Source organism: Microcaecilia unicolor, chromosome 5 (assembly GCF_901765095.1).
Source record: "Microcaecilia unicolor chromosome 5, aMicUni1.1, whole genome shotgun sequence".
Lineage (NCBI taxonomy): Eukaryota > Metazoa > Chordata > Amphibia > Gymnophiona > Siphonopidae > Microcaecilia > Microcaecilia unicolor.
Window position 1 is genome coordinate 51,118,385 of NC_044035.1, and position 17,947 is coordinate 51,136,331.

At 44.6% G+C, this 17,947-nt stretch overlaps 1 protein-coding gene across 1 annotated transcript in view; it reads right to left on the minus strand.

Moving 5' to 3' along the window:
* SLIT1 (slit guidance ligand 1) overlaps positions 1–17,947 on the minus strand; it is a 584,144-nt gene that overhangs the window by 491,848 nt on the left and 74,349 nt on the right. The window contains exons 2-3 of the mRNA XM_030202872.1: positions 9,676–9,747; positions 4,522–4,593 (exon numbers count right to left, since the gene is read on the minus strand). Coding sequence (XP_030058732.1) covers positions 4,522–4,593; positions 9,676–9,747 — 144 coding nt within the window. The remainder of the gene's footprint in view (positions 1–4,521; positions 4,594–9,675; positions 9,748–17,947) is intronic.

Genomic DNA, 17,947 nt, shown 5'->3' on the forward strand with positions numbered 1-17,947 from the left:
GCTTAACATGCACTAAAAATGCTAGCATGCCTCTAGTGCGGCTTAGTAGACAGGGTCCTAAGTTTCTATATCCAGATTAACTAGGACTCAGGACATCCCAATAAATAAATAAATGAAAATTTCTAGAGGGTACTAGATAAACTTGTAACCAACGTACAAACATATCATCTCTTAGGGGTTGGCCCACACCTGTACACTTTGGTCTGATGAGCGAACATTAGCAGGAAGAAAACAGGTATCTTACTTTGTTCTCAGTCTGAATGCAGGGCCTGCAGCTCCACACTGATCAGGGGTGATCTTGGTGCTTTGTGCTTATTAAGAGGACAGTGTTACATTGTGCTTTAAGCATGCTGCCCCTTTTTGATGGAAATGAGCTGCTTTGGTGTATAAGATCACTGCCCGCATGTTTTCTGCCCATTGTCAAGACCCCAGGCTCACTGCAGCAGCTCCCGGGTGAATTCTGTAACATATTACTTAATATACATAAGAATATTTTCCTTGACAAATATTAGATAAGGTAGTCCAACCTTTGTCATGTGTGTCTGGCTAATTTATTTTATCATTTCTATTATTCCTTTCTCATTCTCATTTTATTTTCCATTCCTTTCCCCCCTTTTCTTTCCATCCTCTATCACTCCACCTCTTTTGCTCAGCGCCCTTCTTGAAGGTGGTTCCTCCATCTCACCTGCCTTCCCTCTCCCTCTCTATTCTTTTCTCCTGTCCTCTCCTCTCCTTCAGTCTCTTCTTCTCTCCTTTTCTTCTCTTTACTGCCCTCTTGACCCTTAGTCTTTCCATCCTCTAGTGTCAGGATCGGCCTTAACAATTGTGAAGCTCTGAGCAGACCAGTTTGGTGTCCCTCCCCACCCACACCCTCTTCGAAAACAAAGGGCGAGGGTAGTGAGAGGGAGGAGATGTAAAGGCTGACCTGTGCTGCAGTGGGAGGAGTATAGAGCATCAGTGCTGAGAAGCATGGTTACCAAAAGGGAAGGGAGGGAGAGAGAAGGAGGCAGGGGAGATGGATCATTAGGTGTCAGCTTAGAGAATCCCCCCCCCCCCACCCATGTATAAGAGGGTTAAGTCATGTGCCCAAGATCACAAGAAGACACAGTGGAGTCTGAATCAGGCTTCCCTGTTTTTCATACTGCTGCTCTAACCCAAGGAGGTTTGATGGACAGGAGACGGCGTGATGTCACAAGGCTGCAGCCTGTCCACCCAAGGAGGTTTTAATTCTTCCCAATGCAGCTGCCACCATCTTGGTACAATCATAACAACTGATAGGGTGGCAAGTTCTGCCTACTGGCTTCAGGCCAGATAAAGGGCCAAGCACACTTCTGCCATCTCCTTCCTCTAACCACTAAGCTACTCCTCCCCTCCAGTGGCAGTAGAAAAGAGAGAAGCTAGAGCAAACACTAATGACTACCTCACCCAGAACAATGGACAGGCAGTTTCTTCTGATTCCATTTCAACAGTCCAATACGGTGGCCATTGCTGTCAGCCACATGACAGTGGGGACATGATCTATTCTGAACACGGAACAGAGGCCACCTTGTACCTATAGGTATGTCTGTCTGAATTTGAGATTTAAAAGTCAATTTAAAAAAGAAAATTATTAAACCACAATCTTTAAAACAAAAAAATCCAGTTTATGGCTGAAACATTTCTTTTCCACTCCTAGCAGATCTCCTGTGGTAGTCAGGTGTGCATAGCCATTATTTCTGCAAAGCCCTTGTCCAGTTTGGCTCCCCGCATCATACAGTGTGACAAGAATGCAGCCCCTGGCCAGCATTATGTCAGTCTGTCTGTCTTGAGTTAATTTGGGCCAAAGGAAGCAGATGAGAGTATAGATGCATGTGTTGTACTACTACTACTACTACTTAGCATTTCTATAGCGCTACAAGGGTTACGCAGCGCTGTACAAGTTAAGACATGGGGAAGGACAGTCCCTGCTCAAGAGAGCTTACAATCTAGGCAGTAGTGTACCAAGGGTGGGGCGGTGAGGTCAGTTCGCCCTGGGTACAGGCAGCAAGGGGGTGTGCGGAGCAGGCATGTGGCTGTCGGCTCTGCTAGTCCCCTGCCCCCTCTGACATTACTTCCTGTTTCGGGGCAGGGGACCAGCAGAGCCACAGGTCCGCACACCTGCACCGTGCATCCCCTTGGTAGGACCAAGGAGGTTAGAAGAAAGATGGTGAGGTGATGTGCTTCGGGGGGGGGGGGGGGGGGACACGCTGGGGGGGGGAGCGATGCATTTGGGGGGGGGCACAATGGTGACCCACTCTGGGTAGCGAACAGGCTAGGAATGCCACTGGCTGTAGGCTTGAGCCTGGCTAGCTAAGTGGAATGGAGCATATGGTGCTAGCTAGAGTGGAGGAGTGGCCTAGTGGTTAGAGCACCGGTCTTGCAATCCAGAGATGGCCGGTTTAAATCTTGGGCAAGTCACTTAACCCTCCATTGCCTCAGGTACAAGCTTAGATTGTGAGCCCTCCTGGGACAGAGAAATATCCAGTGTACCTGAATGTAACTCATCTTGAGCTACTACTGAAAAAGGTGTGAGCACTCAGAACGGCCATATCAATTACATAAGTCACATGCGCAGGAGACCTCTAGGAGAAGGAAGGGGGAGGAGGGAAGGGGGGTGATGATAAGATGTAAAATGTGTTATTGATATATTCTATATGCCTACTGTATTCACATTTAAAATAAAGTTTTCTAAGAAAAAGGTGTGAGCAAAATCTAAATACAGTGGGGGAAATAAGTATTTGATCCCTTGCTGATTTTGTAAGTTTGCCCACTGACAAAGACATGAGCAGCCCATAATTGAAGGGTAGGTTATTGGTAACAGTGAGAGATAGCACATCACAAATTAAATCCGGAAAATCACATTGTGGAAAGTATATGAATTTATTTGCATTCTGCAGAGGGAAATAAGTATTTAATCCCTCTGGCAAACAAGACCTAATACTTGGTGGCAAAACCCTTGTTGGCAAGCACAGCGGTCAGACGTCTTCTGTAGTTGATGATGAGGTTTGCACACATGTCAGGAGGAATTTTGGTCCACTCCTCTTTGCAGATCATCTCTAAATCATTAAGAGTTCTGGGCTGTCGCTTGGCAACTCGCAGCTTCAGCTCCCTCCATAAGTTTTCAATGGGATTAAGGTCTGGTGACTGGCTAGGCCACTCCATGACCCTAATGTGCTTCTTCCTGAGCCACTCCTTTGTTGCCTTGGCTGTATGTTTTGGGTCATTGTCGTGCTGGAAGACCCAGCCACGACCCATTTTTAAGGCCCTGGCGGAGGGAAGGAGGTTGTCACTCAGAATTGTACGGTACATGGCCCCATCCATTCTCCCATTGATGCGGTGAAGTAGTCCTGTGCCCTTAGCAGAGAAACACCCCCAAAACATAACATTTCCACCTCCATGCTTGACAGTGGGGACGGTGTTCTTTGGATCATAGGCAGCATTTCTCTTCCTCCAAACACGGCGAGTTGAGTTCATGCCAAAGAGCTCAATTTTTGTCTCATCTGACCACAGCACCTTCTCCCAATCACTCTCGGCATCATCCAGGTGTTCACTGGCAAACTTCAGACGGGCCGTCACATGTGCCTTCCGGAGCAGGGGGACCTTGCGGGCACTGCAGGATTGCAATCCGTTATGTCGTAATGTGTTACCAATGGTTTTCGTGGTGACAGTGGTCCCAGCTGCCTTGAGATCATTGACAAGTTCCCCCCTTGTAGTTGTAGGCTGATTTCTAACCTTCCTCATGATCAAGGATACCCCACGAGGTGAGATTTTGCGTGGAGCCCCAGATCTTTGTCGATTGACAGTCATTTTGTACTTCTTCCATTTTCTTACTATGGCACCAACAGTTGTCTCCTTCTCGCCCAGCGTCTTACTGATGGTTTTGTAGCCCATTCCAGCCTTGTGCAGGTGTATGATCTTGTCCCTGACATCCTTAGACAGCTCCTTGCTCTTGGCCATTTTGTAGAGGTTAGAGTCTGACTGATTCACTGAGTCTGTGGACAGGTGTCTTTCATACAGGTGACCATTGCCGACAGCTGTCTGTCATGCAGGTAACGAGTTGATTTGGAGCATCTACCTGGTCTGTAGGGGCCAGATCTCTTACTGGTTGGTGGGGGATCAAATACTTATTTCCCTCTGCAGAATGCAAATAAATTCATATACTTTCCACAATGTGATTTTCCGGATTTAATTTGTGATGTGCTATCTCTCACTGTTACCAATAACCTACCCTTCAATTATGGGCTGCTCATGTCTTTGTCAGTGGGCAAACTTACAAAATCAGCAAGGGATCAAATACTTATTTCCCCCACTGTAAATAAATAACAAGCAGCATTAGATTTCAGTCTTGGCAGGTTAAAAGAAATGAACTGCACTGCTTAAATGCAATCAGAATATGAGCAGAGGAGATCAGGAAAACAAGAGGAAAAATTAGGGAGGTGGGTAAAACAATCTTTACAGCCCCAGTCTCATCCACATCCACAGATCACCCTGAGGGACACTTACAGTCTTTCAAGATCCTTCATGTCATCAAAAACACCTCGCTCGACTGTGTTAATCTGGTTTTCCATCAGTTGCCTGAAATGGAAAAACACAGCAGCTGTTTAGAAAGAGATTCACAGTATAAATTTGAAAAGAATAAACTAAAATAAACACCCTAATCAGAAGACACATGTGAGAAACAGCATTAACTCGTCTGGCAAGCAGCGCTGTCCAGAAGGCCAGACTGGTACCAGCTGTTAGCATGAGACGGAGGCGGAGCGCGTGGAGGCAGGCAGGTGTGCTTTGCTATACTCGCTTGCTCAGGGCATCATCTTCCAGAGAGGAGACAAAAAGGGAAGTCATACGGTTCTCCCACACACAGTACTTTGCAGGTATGACGAGAACTAAGAAATCTCTACAGACGCCACCGTTAAGATGGGCTGGAAGTCTTTGATGCTGCTCTCATTGGGCTGTACAGTAATCTGGCTACACTCTCTGTCTTCAGAGAACAAAACAGAGCTGGAACTTACAATGCCTATGGCACCGAAAGAGCCACAAAACAAACATGTGGCTTCCACAAGGTTTCATCAAATAGCCTTAAAATATTAATTCACTGCTTTTGGTCTACAGTGCTGAACAGTGAAAAGAAAAACCCACTGTGTGATCTGTGGTAGTCTATGAATTTTCCAAGGCGTCTGTGGCAACACCATGTCATCCACTCCCTGACACAGGGGAACACAAGATGCTGTTCTGTGTCAAATTTCTTTTTTGTTTTTTTTTTTCTAATTTTATTCGTTTACACTCCACCTCATTCTCTCCACTCAGCTCTCCTCACCTTCCTCCTACTCTTCCCTCCACTCTTCTCCTCTCTCTTTTTCCCTGTTCTTATCCCACCTTCCTCCTTTCCTTTCCTCTCCTCTCCTTGCTGGAAGTATAACAGTAGTTTAAGTTCACACAGTCAGACATATCAGTGGTCTCAGACCCATCATTAACAGAGACAGTTACTGACAGGATTGAATGCTTTTTTCAACTAAATTCCTTTATATTCTCTTAATGATCTAGGCCCTTTTACTAAGGTGTGGTGAAATCTGGGCTTACTGCATTCTTGCACGGGACCTTCCTGTGCGATAAGCCCACATTTAGGGGCCCTTTTACTAAGCCTCGGTAAAAAGTGGCCTGCGCTAGTTTTGGCGTGTGAAATTGGCGAGCACTTGGCCAGTTTTTGCCACGGCGGGAAAAAGACCATTTTTAAACATGGCGCAGTAAATAGCTGTGTGCTAATATTAAAATTAGTATCTGGCTATTCACTGCCTGAACCCTTACCGCCATGTACTTAGAAGGCAGTAAGGGCTCACACGCTAACCCCATGGTAATCGGACAGCACGCAGCTGGCCGCACTGCCGATTACCGCCAGGAATGACCCCCCCCCCTCCACGGTAGAAAATTATTGCCTGCCCAGTGCTGCTGCTTCTCCTCACGTTGCGCATGTGCAATATGAGTGGAAGCAGGCCAGGCAATGTGGTGGAGAACAGCGCTGGAAGGAAGGCTTCTACTGGTAGATCTTGGGGACCCACACCAGTCAAACCATGGCCCCAAATCCAACTGTGTCTGCTCCTTCCCAGCCTCCATGGAGGGCTCTGCACAGGGGTCTATCTCACTCCTGTCAGGGCCCGAATGATTGCGTTAACATGATCACCCAGGTCCTGTCAAGAACAGGAGAGAGACAGACCCTGGTGCCGGGCCCCAGGCCCAGGGGAATTTTCCCCCTCTCAGCGTCCCTGTAAATACCTGTATATAATATGTAAACCACTTTGATTGTAACCACAGAAAGGCAGTATATCATGTCCCATTCCCCTCTAAAAATATATATTTTTTAAAAAACAGTTAACGCAGACTTAGAGGGGCATAATCGAACGGGGACGACCATTTCTAAGGGCATCCATCTTTCGTTTCAATAATACAGTCGGGGACGCCCAAATCTCAACATTTAGGTCGACTTTAGAGATGGTCGACCTAAATGTCGAGATAGGCGAACTTAGAGATGGTCGTCCTCGGTTTTCACCCATAATGGAAACCGAGGATGCCCATCTCAAAAACAACCAAATCCAACTCATTTGGTCATGGGAGGAGCCAGCATTCGTAGTGCACTGGTCCCCCTCACATGCCAGGACACCCTAGGGGGCACCGCAGTGGACTTCACAAATTGGTCCCAAGTGCATAGTTCCTTACTTTGGGTGCTGAGCCCCCCAAACCCACTCCCCACAACTGTACACCACTACCATAGCCCTTATGAGTGAAGGGGGGCACCTAGATATGGGTACAGTGGGTTTGTGGTGGGTTTTGGAGGGCTCAACATTTACCACCACAAGTGTAACAGGTGGGGGGGGGGGGGATGGGCCTGGGTCCACCTGCCTGAAATGCACTGCACCCACTAAAACTGCTCCAGGGACCTGCATACTGCTATGATGGACCTGAGTATGACATTTGAGGCTGGCATAGAGGCTGGCAAAAAAAGTTTTTAAAGTTGTTTTTTTGAGGGTGGCAGGGGGTTAGTGGCCACTGGGGGAGTCAGGGGAGGTCATCCCCTATTCCCTCCAGTGGTCATCTGGTCAGTTCGGGCACTTTTTTGAGGCTTGGTCGTGAAAAAAAATGGACCAAGTAAAGTCGGCCAAATGCTCATCAGGGATGCCCTTCTTTTTTCCATTATTGGCCAAGGACACCCATCTCTTAATCACGCCCCAGTCCCGCCTTCGCTAAGGTGCCGACATGCCCCAGTGAACTTTGGCCGTCCCTGCGATGGAAAGCAGTTGGGGATGCCCAGAATCAGCTTTCGATTATGCCGATTTGGGCGACCCTGAGAGAAGGACGCCCATCTCCCGATTTGTGTCAAAAGATGGGCGCCCTTCTCTTTTGATTATGCCCCTGTTAGGGTCAGATTCTATATATGGTGCTGAAAAAACCCATGCTTAGCAGTATTCTATAAACCTTGCCAAAAGTTAGGCGCCATTTAGAGAATACATGTAGTGGCCATCCATTTTTATTTTTTTAGAATTTTATATAGTTATATGTCCATTTGTTTTAATGATGTTTGTGATCATGATTAGGTTTGTTTATTGTAACCCGTGCAGATGTTACATTGTGAGGGCTACAATTTATTTTGTTAAATTAATAAATAAAATTTAGTTGCAGTCATTTTTGCCAACAAAAAACCTGGTATAAATGCCCACGTCTTATTTAGGCACGGATCGAGCACATTCTCTAACAGTGCGTGTAATTTTCAGGAACGCCCACAACATGCTCATGCCCCTCCCATGGCCACGCCCCCTTTTGATCTGCACATTAGAATTTACACACACCACTTTACAGAATATGTTTTGAAAGATGTGTGCATAAGTTCAAATTATGCCAATTAGTGTTGATAATTGCTTGTTATTGGCCAATTGTTGGCACTGATTAGCTTGTTAAACAATTAAGTTGCGTGCACAAATCGACTATGTGTTCAGATTTATGCATGCAACTTTAGTCGCCGTTTACAGAATCTGGAGGTTAGTGCCTAAAAAAGGCAAAATACGCAAAAACGCTTTATTACATTTTGCAGTAGCTTGTTTTGCTATGCTAAAGCCATGTTAAGGGCTTAACGCCCTTTAGTAAAAGGGCTCCTATATGAGCAGAGGGGCTATTATTTGTGGATAGGGGCGAAGGGGGAGGAGGGAGGGTTGTCACACTATTCTGCATAGCAAAGACAGTAGGCACGCTATTTTTTGAACTTCTGGTTAAATGTCTGGTTAAACAGTAACGGAAACAACTTTCCACCAAACAAACTGCTTCAGCAAATCGCCAGTAGTGCAAGGATAAACAGCCTATACCATATATGCGTCCTATGTCCTATGCATTCCTTCTCACCCCGGCATGCGTGGGGCGAGAAGGAATGCGGAGCACTAAATAATTTCAATGTTGAAGAATTCCCCTGACGAAGCCTGTGGTGAAACGGGTCCCTGTCAGGATCTCCGAGAGAGAGCTAAGCGCTTCCGATTTTTTTTCCCACTGCATGATTAATTAAAAAAAAAAAAGTGGGCAGAAGTTTGAGGGGAAAAAAAATGTACCCCTCAAAAAAGTATGTGGCAGAGTAATGTAAAAAAATGTATACACCAAAACTTGGAGGTTATTTATTTGGCCAATGATTGGTCCTAGTCATAAGGAGCTGTTGTTGAAAAGCAGCAAGTGATGGCTACAGCTAAAACCTTTGACTGCTGAGGCCTTTTTTCCTCTGTATAAAATTTTTTAAAAAATGCAAGTGTATGTACAGAGGACACATATATTGAAAAGGAGATATGGTGTGGGATCTTGCCAGGTATTTGTGACCTGGATTGGCCACTGTTGGAAACAGGATGCTGGGCTCGATGGACCTTTGGTCTTTCCCAGTATGGCAATACTTATGTACTTATGAGTGTTTATCCTTCCACCATTGGTAAATGTTTGGTTAGACCAGTGGTTCCCAAACCTGATCCTGGAGGCACCCCAGCCAGTCAGGTTTTCAGGATATCCACAATGAATTTTCATGAGAGAGATTTGCATGCACTGCAATGCATACAAATCTCTCTCATGAATATTCATTGTCATGACTGACTGGGGTGCCTACAGGACCAGGTTTGGGAACCACTGGGTTAGACCGTTCTAAACACTACAGTGTGTGCCACTGTGTATCATGCCCTTCTCATTACGCCCATGTCTCTTTTTGTGGTACTAGATTTTCCTGAGATACTGGCACATATAAGTGCCAGCTTGAATGCCAACAGAGTAGTACTCCCACTCTGCTATCACAGTGCCAGCTGAATGCCAGCAGCCATCTCATGTTAAACACTACACTGCTTTGTTACTGGCAGCTAGGAATCCAGCAAAGAGCATGCTGTCACAGCAGGCAGTGCACAGGTAGTGCCCCAGGGGTGCCAGCAGTCTGCCCAGTTTGGGATGATGAATATTTAAAGTCTTTCTTCTTGAACTTTTTGCAAATGGATGGGACATGCATTCATTTATTCAGGTCTCTGTGCTTGTTCATTCTGCTTTTAACACAGCGCCATTACAAAATGAAAACGTGCACTTTGATTTCCTCATGATTCCCCAAGTCAGTGTGTTTGCCACAGAACATAAATACGAACAAGACTGAAAAAGCAAACTTACAAAACACGCATCTGTTTGAGTCCAGAGAAGTCATTTTTGTTGATACGAGTGATGTTATTCCCGTAGAGCTCCCTGTGGAGATAGAGAAAGAGACAGAGATAGAGAAAGAAGGTCAATGAAATAATGCCACCTATCTCCCATGAATGAGTACCACCAGTGATCTTTGGACCTTTCACATTAATCTCACTCTCTGCATCGGCTTTTGACTGACAATTCCTTGGCCACTGATCCTGAGACCTTCCCCACTGACCTAAGGCCCTGAGCCTACAGCTAACCGCTAATTCCACGGACTTTAAGGTTCTCTCTTTTACCTCTACTCTATTCTGTCCGTGATGCAGAACCTTACCACTAGATCTTCCACTACAATCCAGTCTTCCACCACTTTCCTTAACCTTCCAGTTCCATCTTGTTCCTCTCTATCCATTTTGAAAGTATGTGATGGGTACAGCCCAGCCCCACTCTACTTTAGCATCTTAACACCTAATACCACGTATATTAAATTACTGAGGAAATGCCCAGTTCCAAAATAATACCTACACTCACACGTTGCAACCGTAATTCTGGAGATTTAAAGAAGATAAGACTCAAATGTAAGTCAAACACATTTTATTAAAGTTCTATGCAAGAGAAATATTTCCAGATCTCCTGCATTTAACCAGCTATGGGTTACCGCATAAAGACAGGACTGACTTTTCTGTGGTCCTATTTATGCTATTAACCTGGCCAGTTAAGTTCTGAATATTGGTAAGTCCCGACTCCGTCCCTGCAAAGCTCCCAAAATAGCCGATATTCGGTTTGGCACTAACCTGTTATTTACAGTGGTATTAACCAGTTTTGTGTTAAGAATATCAGTGGAGAAACTAGAATGTCTAGAGTCTTTTAAAGGTTTTGTGCACATTTAGATATACTTCTTGTCTGATTATATTTTTATCTTTTGTTTTTATATCTGTGTAGAACTAGATTTTGGAACTACTAGTGTGTATGATATATTTACATACACTTTTGATAGGTATGTATAAAGAAATTTCTTCCCCTCTTCATTGAAATGTTTTGATTCTAATTGTATGATCTTAACATTTTTTATTGAGAGTTATAAATGTGATATGAGTAATTGTAGATGTTCTGATAAAATATTTTATGTGATGTATGATTTTAATGATAATTATAAATATTTGTTTTACAGATGATATCATGTATGTCTATACATGTTTTTTTAGAACTCTTAAAGGATTGTTTTATATATGTTGAATCTCTTTTTTATATAATTGCCTTTTATTAGTTGAATCATGCTTATGACATTGTTAATATGTATGGTTATACATGTTTTTATACTTGTGTTTTGTTTGTTTTTAATAGTTTATACCCCTGACGCAGCCTGAGGGCGAAACGTGGCCACGTCGGGTATTGTTCCAATAAATACATTTGATTCCACTGCTTTGTTGTTTTTCATCTAGCCCCAAACAAGTAATTTAACCAGACAGGAGCCATTTCTGGTTGGTTAAATCACTTTGAATATTGACCACTATAAGTTAGGCATGTTGCATTTTTGGTGCGTTTACACGGTGGTTTGTCCCACACAGATTTTGATTCCTTATCCTCAGACCAGATTACTACTATGCTGATTTGAGTTACAGCTTATGCAATCAGTGTTTATTGCCTGAGTTGACCCCTGAGGCAGGCGTTTCTTATGCCGAAACACGGCCCATGTCGGGTTATCAATAAAGCACACTTGGAAAGGATCCTCAGGAGCTTAACCGAGATTGGATAGCAGAGCCGGTAGTGGGAGGCGGGGCTGGAGGTTGGGAGGCGGGGATAGTGCGGGGCAGACTTATACGGTCTGTGCCAGAGCCAGTGGTGGGAGGCGGGACTGGAGGTTGGGAGGCAGGGATAGCGCTGGGCAGACTTATACGGTCTGTGCCAGAGCCAATGGTGGGAGGCGGGGATAGTGCTGGGCAGACTTATACGGTCTATGCCAGAGCCGGTGGTTGGGAGGCAGGGCTAGTGCTGGGCAGACTTATATACACAAAAGTAGCACACATGAGTTGTCTTGTTGGGCAGACTGGATGGACCGTGCAGGTCTTTTTCTGCCGTCATCTACTATGTTACTATGTTACTATGTACCGTTCTTGAAAGCCCTTTGTACTTCTTTTTTGGACTGTTGTGTACTTTGACATTCTCCATTGTATGTTACATGACACCAGGGGCGTAGCCAGACTTTGGTGGGAGGGGGGTCCAGAGCCCCAGGTGATGGGGCACATTTTAGCCCCCCCCCCCCGGCGCTGACCTCCCCACTACTTTTGACCCCCCCCCCCGCCAGTGCCCCTCCCCCATCCCTTTCGACCTCCCTCCCTCCCATTGCTACTAATCCTCCCCTGCCACCGCCAGGTACCTTTGCTAGCGGGGGTACCCAACTCCCGCCAGCCGAAGTCCTCTTCAGCGCCGGTCTCTGAGTCCGGCACGTTCGCTAATCTGGATTCTGTTTACTCACAGAAACAGAATCCAGATCAGCAATGCACCGGAGACTGGCGCTTAAGAGGACTTCGGCTGGCGGGGGTTGGGGACCCCCGCTAGCAAAGGTACCTGACGGTGGGGGAGGGGTGTCGAATGTGGCAGGAAAGGGTCAGCAGGGGGGTGAAAGCAGGGGGGGCCAGGGCTAAATCTGTGGGGGCCCATGCCCCTGTGGCCCCACCTAGCTACGCCCCTGCATGACACACTTAGGCACATCCATTTATCCTGCCATTCACCTGGTCCATCAATGCTGACTTCTGCTAGTATTTCTATGATGGCTTCTTCCTGCAGAAATGTTGTGTGCTTAACTTGAAGTGCCAAGTTATAGAATTGTCCCCTACGAGGACAATATTCAGACCATGGGAAGCAGCATAGCTAACTCCTGCGGTCGGTGGCAAACCCGGAAATTCAATGCCGGGGCCATATCCGGCGACTGGCATTACATTTCTGGGTTGTTTTGGCCGCTAAAAACATAGCCGGTTGTCGATATTCATCGGCTTACCGGCTAAGTTACAGCGGCCAAAGATAGACCTGATATTTACGCAGGTCTATCTGGCTGCTAAACTTAGCCAGTTAGCCAATGAATATTGGCAGTAACCGGCTGTGTCGCACGACATAGCCAGTGACCGGCCTAGTCGCTAGGCAGTAATATTCAGCCAAGATAGCTGGCTATCTCACGCTGAATATTAACACTTAGACAGATTAAGGCTATTTAATGAGGGTCACAATTTAAGTGCCTGGATACAGCATGCTGAGCGCTAATTCTATAGTGGAATTTGACCCTAAGATTCCATTACAGAATATTAGTGTAACACGTCTACATTTAGGCACACTCATTTATTTATTTACTAGCCGTTAAGCCCGTAACAACGGGCTAGTTTTTTGTTTTCCTATGGCCTCTCCCCGTCCACCAACCCTGCTCTCTCCCCTGCCCTCCCCCCAGTGTCTGTTTCCCTCAGTACCACCCCCTCCTTCCCTCCCTGCTCCCTCCTCCTCCGATTTCCACGCCCATGTCCAAGCCCTCCTCCCTATTGGGCTGTACTGCTGGTGGAGGCGGGGCTTAGACTTCTACACTCTCAGCATTCCGACTCTACTGCGCATTTGCAGGTGAGTCGGTCACTTGCCGTTTATATGTTTGATGCCATTCATGCCATCTATATCCCACATTATCCCAAATAAGTTTGAGTTCAATGTGGCTTACAATAAACAGCATTGGATACAGAACAAAGAATAATGCATATATACCCAACTGACTGGGCATTTAAAAGTTTGTCCTTTAATGATACCACACGTTCAGAAATCCACTGCCATTAGTACCGGCAGTTATTCAAAGATTATCACATGCACACACCAGAACAGGCATCCATCACATTGCAAAAGTAAACAACAACTTCTACAGATTACATCCAAATACTTTACTACGTGAGATTGCATTTCTTTTCTTATTTCTAATTTACTTTTCCTTGGTTATGCACACCTTTCAGAAAGATTCCTAATATACGGTATAGTAAGCACTGAATAAACTTGAAACTTAAAGCATGGGATCATTGGAGAATTTCTGTATTTACTGACCCTTTGGCTTTTATTTAGCAATTTTCTTAGAAATTCATCTTAAAACTGTAAAAGTGACACTAACACGGCAAGGTTTGGTGACATATAAGTGTGAGGATGGGGGGGGGGGGGGGTGGAGAGGAGGGAAATTAAGTCAAACAGATCCAAATCATTAGAAGAAAAAAAAAATCAGCACAAGTTGAGACCTGACGCTTTTCTCTCAATGGTTGCATACGGAAAGCTGTGTTGTTTAAAAATAAAATCCCTTCCGCACTGGCTAATTCCAGTGGTTTTCTGTTTATACAAATAACTATTTCTCTTCCCTTCCCTTCCCCACCTCGATCCCACTAGTTGCAGCTGTGTTTTATGCTCTGGGAAAACACAGAGCTTTCCATGACATCCAAAAATCAGCTCCTAGACTGAAATGCCACAAAAAACATTTGCTTTCAAAACATTTAAAGAGCTAAACAAACAACGAACCAAACCAGAAGGAAGGACCTAACAGAATCCAGGAGTGGTATATAGTCCACCAGCCTGCCTTTATTTCAAGGGAGGTTTGGGTTTCATTGGCAGAACGTAGAGGAGTGTGGTAGCCGTGTTAGTCCACTCTTAAGGTTATCAATAGAAATCAAACAAAATAAAACATGGAAAAGAAAATAAGATGATACCTTTTTTATTGGACATAACTTAATACATTTCTTGATTAGCTTTCGAAGGTCGCCCTTCTTCGTCAGATCGGAAATAAGCAAATGTGCTAGCTGACAGTGTATATAAGTGAAAACATTCAAGCATTACTATGACAGTCTGGCAGGGTGGGAGGATGGGGGTGGGTAGGAGGTATGCATGGGGACATCAAAGCATATCATTGATATTCTAACAGGATGGGTGTGGATAGGTGAGGGGAGGGTGATCAACAGAGACATACAGCTTTATGGTTTATAATGGTTTATAATTGGCAGAACGGAGTCTGAGAATCAGAATAAGGAATGAATGAATGACTCACCACAGATTACTAGTGACAGGCTTACAGTCAGATCTAAGGCTAGGAGCAGCAATAATAGTAACAGTGATTATAAAACAAAACAATAAAAATAGCCACAATAAAGGTAATAGTTCAAATCATCTATTAACCCTCCATTGCCCCAGGTACAAATAAGTACCTGTATATAATATGTATATAATATTTCAGATTCTACATGGAATGTTGCTACTATTGGAGGTTCTAGATGGAATGTTGCTACTATTGAGATTCTGTTGCTACTATTTGAGATTCTACATGGAATGTTAATGTTGCTATTCCACTAGCTACATTCCATGTAGAAGCCTGCCCTTGCAGCCGCGCAGGCTTCTGTTTCTGTGAGTCTGACGCAGGACGTCAGACTCACAGAAACAGACGCCTGCGCGGCTGCAAGGGCAGGCTTCTAGTACATGCAGGACGACAGACTCACAGAAACAGATGCCTGCGCGGCTGCAAGGGCAGGCTTCTACATGGAATGTTGCTAGTGGAGGAGTCGCCTAGTGGTTAGTGGTTTGGTCCTGGGGAACTGGGTTCGATTCCCACTGCAGGCACAGGCAGCTCCTTGTGACTCTAGGCAAGTCACTTAACCCTCCATTGCCCCATGTAAGCCGCATTGAGCCTGCCATGAGTGGGAAAGCGCAGGGTACAACTGTAACAAAACAAAACAAAAAAAAAAATATATATATATATATATATATTATATAAAAACACAAATGAAAAAGAAACCTCAGAACATGGAACTGCAGATTTGCACTAACATAGGTTAACACAGATTATCAAGGAGGGATAGTATGATGCCTATGATCAAGTACAAATGAGAAAATATATACATTACTGAGGAAAATATGTGCATTTCAAAGGCAATGGGATTCACCTTATGTTGCAACTGAAGAGCAAGAATCTGATATAAGTTTCCAAATTTTAAACAAAATTACCAACCAGGTTGCTTTTTCCAGCTAGTCTTGTTTCATATTTGTAAACAACAGAGTTCCACCAAGAAATTAAGGGGCCCTTTTACAAACGTGCGCTGAACAATGGCCTGCGGTAGTGTAGATGCGTGTTTTGGGCACATGCAGAATCATTTCTCAGCACACCTGTAAAAAATGCCTTTTTAAAATTTTTGCTGAAAATGGATGTGTGCGGCAAAATGAAAATTGCCACGCGTCCATTTCGGGTCTGAGACATTGACCTAGTGGTAAAGTCTCACACGGTAACCAGGCGGTAATGACCTACACGCGTCAAATGCCACTTGGTGCACATCCGAATGTTAAAATTTAGTTTTTGGACAAGCGTATCGGACACACGCCAAAAATGAAATTACCGCAAGAGCCACGCGGTAGCCAGGCGGTAACTCCATTTTGGCGCACGTTGAGCACACAGACGCTTACGAGGCTTAATAAAATGGCCCCTAAGGGTAGTTTTAAATTATCCTTCCAGTCCCGGAAAACAGCAAAAGCAGAAAACAGTGAGCAAAATCCTGGGGAGAACTTGGATTCTTATAGTTCCCTCTTCCAGTACCTGCTAACAGATACAATATATAAACACCCCCTCAAACCAGCAACAGCATTCTGTCCACCCTCCACCTCCTGTTCCCTCCCCCCCCCCCCCCCCCCACCCCCACAGAGCCATCCCACCCTGCTAGACTGCAAAAACACTATTAAAACACAAGAGTATTTATGATTAGACTACATGCAAGAGAGGGCAAAGATTGTATATACTGTTCCCAAATGATCCAAAATCGTTTTTTGCACTTGAATTTGAGACATGCATCCCAAGCCTCCATTTCTAAAAGACAGTGAAAGGCATTCCTCCATTGCCAAAAATTAGGTGAAGAGCTCAGTGTCCATTGCAGTAAAATACATTTTTTTACCCACCACGCTGGCTTTACACAATAAATCTAATAATATGAAATCATGTCCCTCAACATCTATTTGCTATGAAAAGAATGCTGTATCAGGGTGTTGACTTAAAAAAAAGAAGATATCTTTTGCCTGCTTGTAACTGTACACCGCCTTGAGTGAATTCCTTCAAAAAAAGCGGTAAATAAATCCTAATAATAAATAAAAAAAAGAAGAGGGCTGTATTTGGCATTATAGCACTCAGAGAAAAGGGACTGATGTGGAGAGCAGCTCCCCAGAGATTGGAGGGTGGGGTATCCTAAACCCCAATTTTGGACACCTTCAGAATTTGGTGCTCTGGCTAAGAAGATAATCAACAAATGTCAGTCAGGTAACCAGTGTACAGCCATTTCTCCATGCTGTAAGTTATACGACACAATAAAGATGAGCCTGTGCCTTTCTTTCTTGAAAAGATATGTAGCACTGGTGACCAATTGCCAAGAGTTCCCAAACATTCTGGAACCTTACTTCTGTAAGGAGGTGTATGCCATTAAGCCCTGCTAATGAGCCTGGAGACCCCTTCCAAGACTCTAGAACAGTGGTTCCCAAACCTGGTCCTGGAGGCACCCCAGCAAGTCAGGTTTTCAGGATACCCATAACGAATATTCATGAGATTTGCATGCATTGCCTCCACTGCATGCAATTCTATTTCATAAATATTCATTGTGGGTATCCTGAAAACGTGCCTGACTGGGATGCCTCTAGGACCAGGTTTAGGAACCACTGCTCTAGAGGTTCTAGCATTAGCGTTGTGACTCGCCTGCAGGAGGAAGCTGAAGGGTCAGTCTTTCTTCTGCTGTAGAGTCTTGGGTTTACATGATGGAGAATCTCAATCAATTTTCCAGCTAGGGCAACAGTTACTGGAACGATTATGCAGACCTCCTTCTGAGAGATTTTCTTGGTCTTCTGAGATCTTGGCTCTACATAAACGACTGAGGGACCAATGTAATAAAGGGGCCTATTTTACTAAGCTGTGTTAACAAATGGACTTAGTACGTCCTTACATAGGCGTTTCCTGCACACAGCCTATTTCTGGCTGTGAATTAATGGTATAAACCAATTACCAAATCCCACTGAGTTAGCCTTAAAGCATTGGAAAATAATATTTTAGTGCACTCATATCACTTTGGAGGACTAACACTGACCAAAAAGGTCTGTACTTCTTTTGTCCTTAGATCTTAATCATTGCACACTACTTTCCAATAAGTCTTTAGAATAGTAAATAGTACATATCTCAAATGAAAAAACTATAAAAAAAATATATTAAAGACTTATTGGAAAATAGTGTGCAATGATT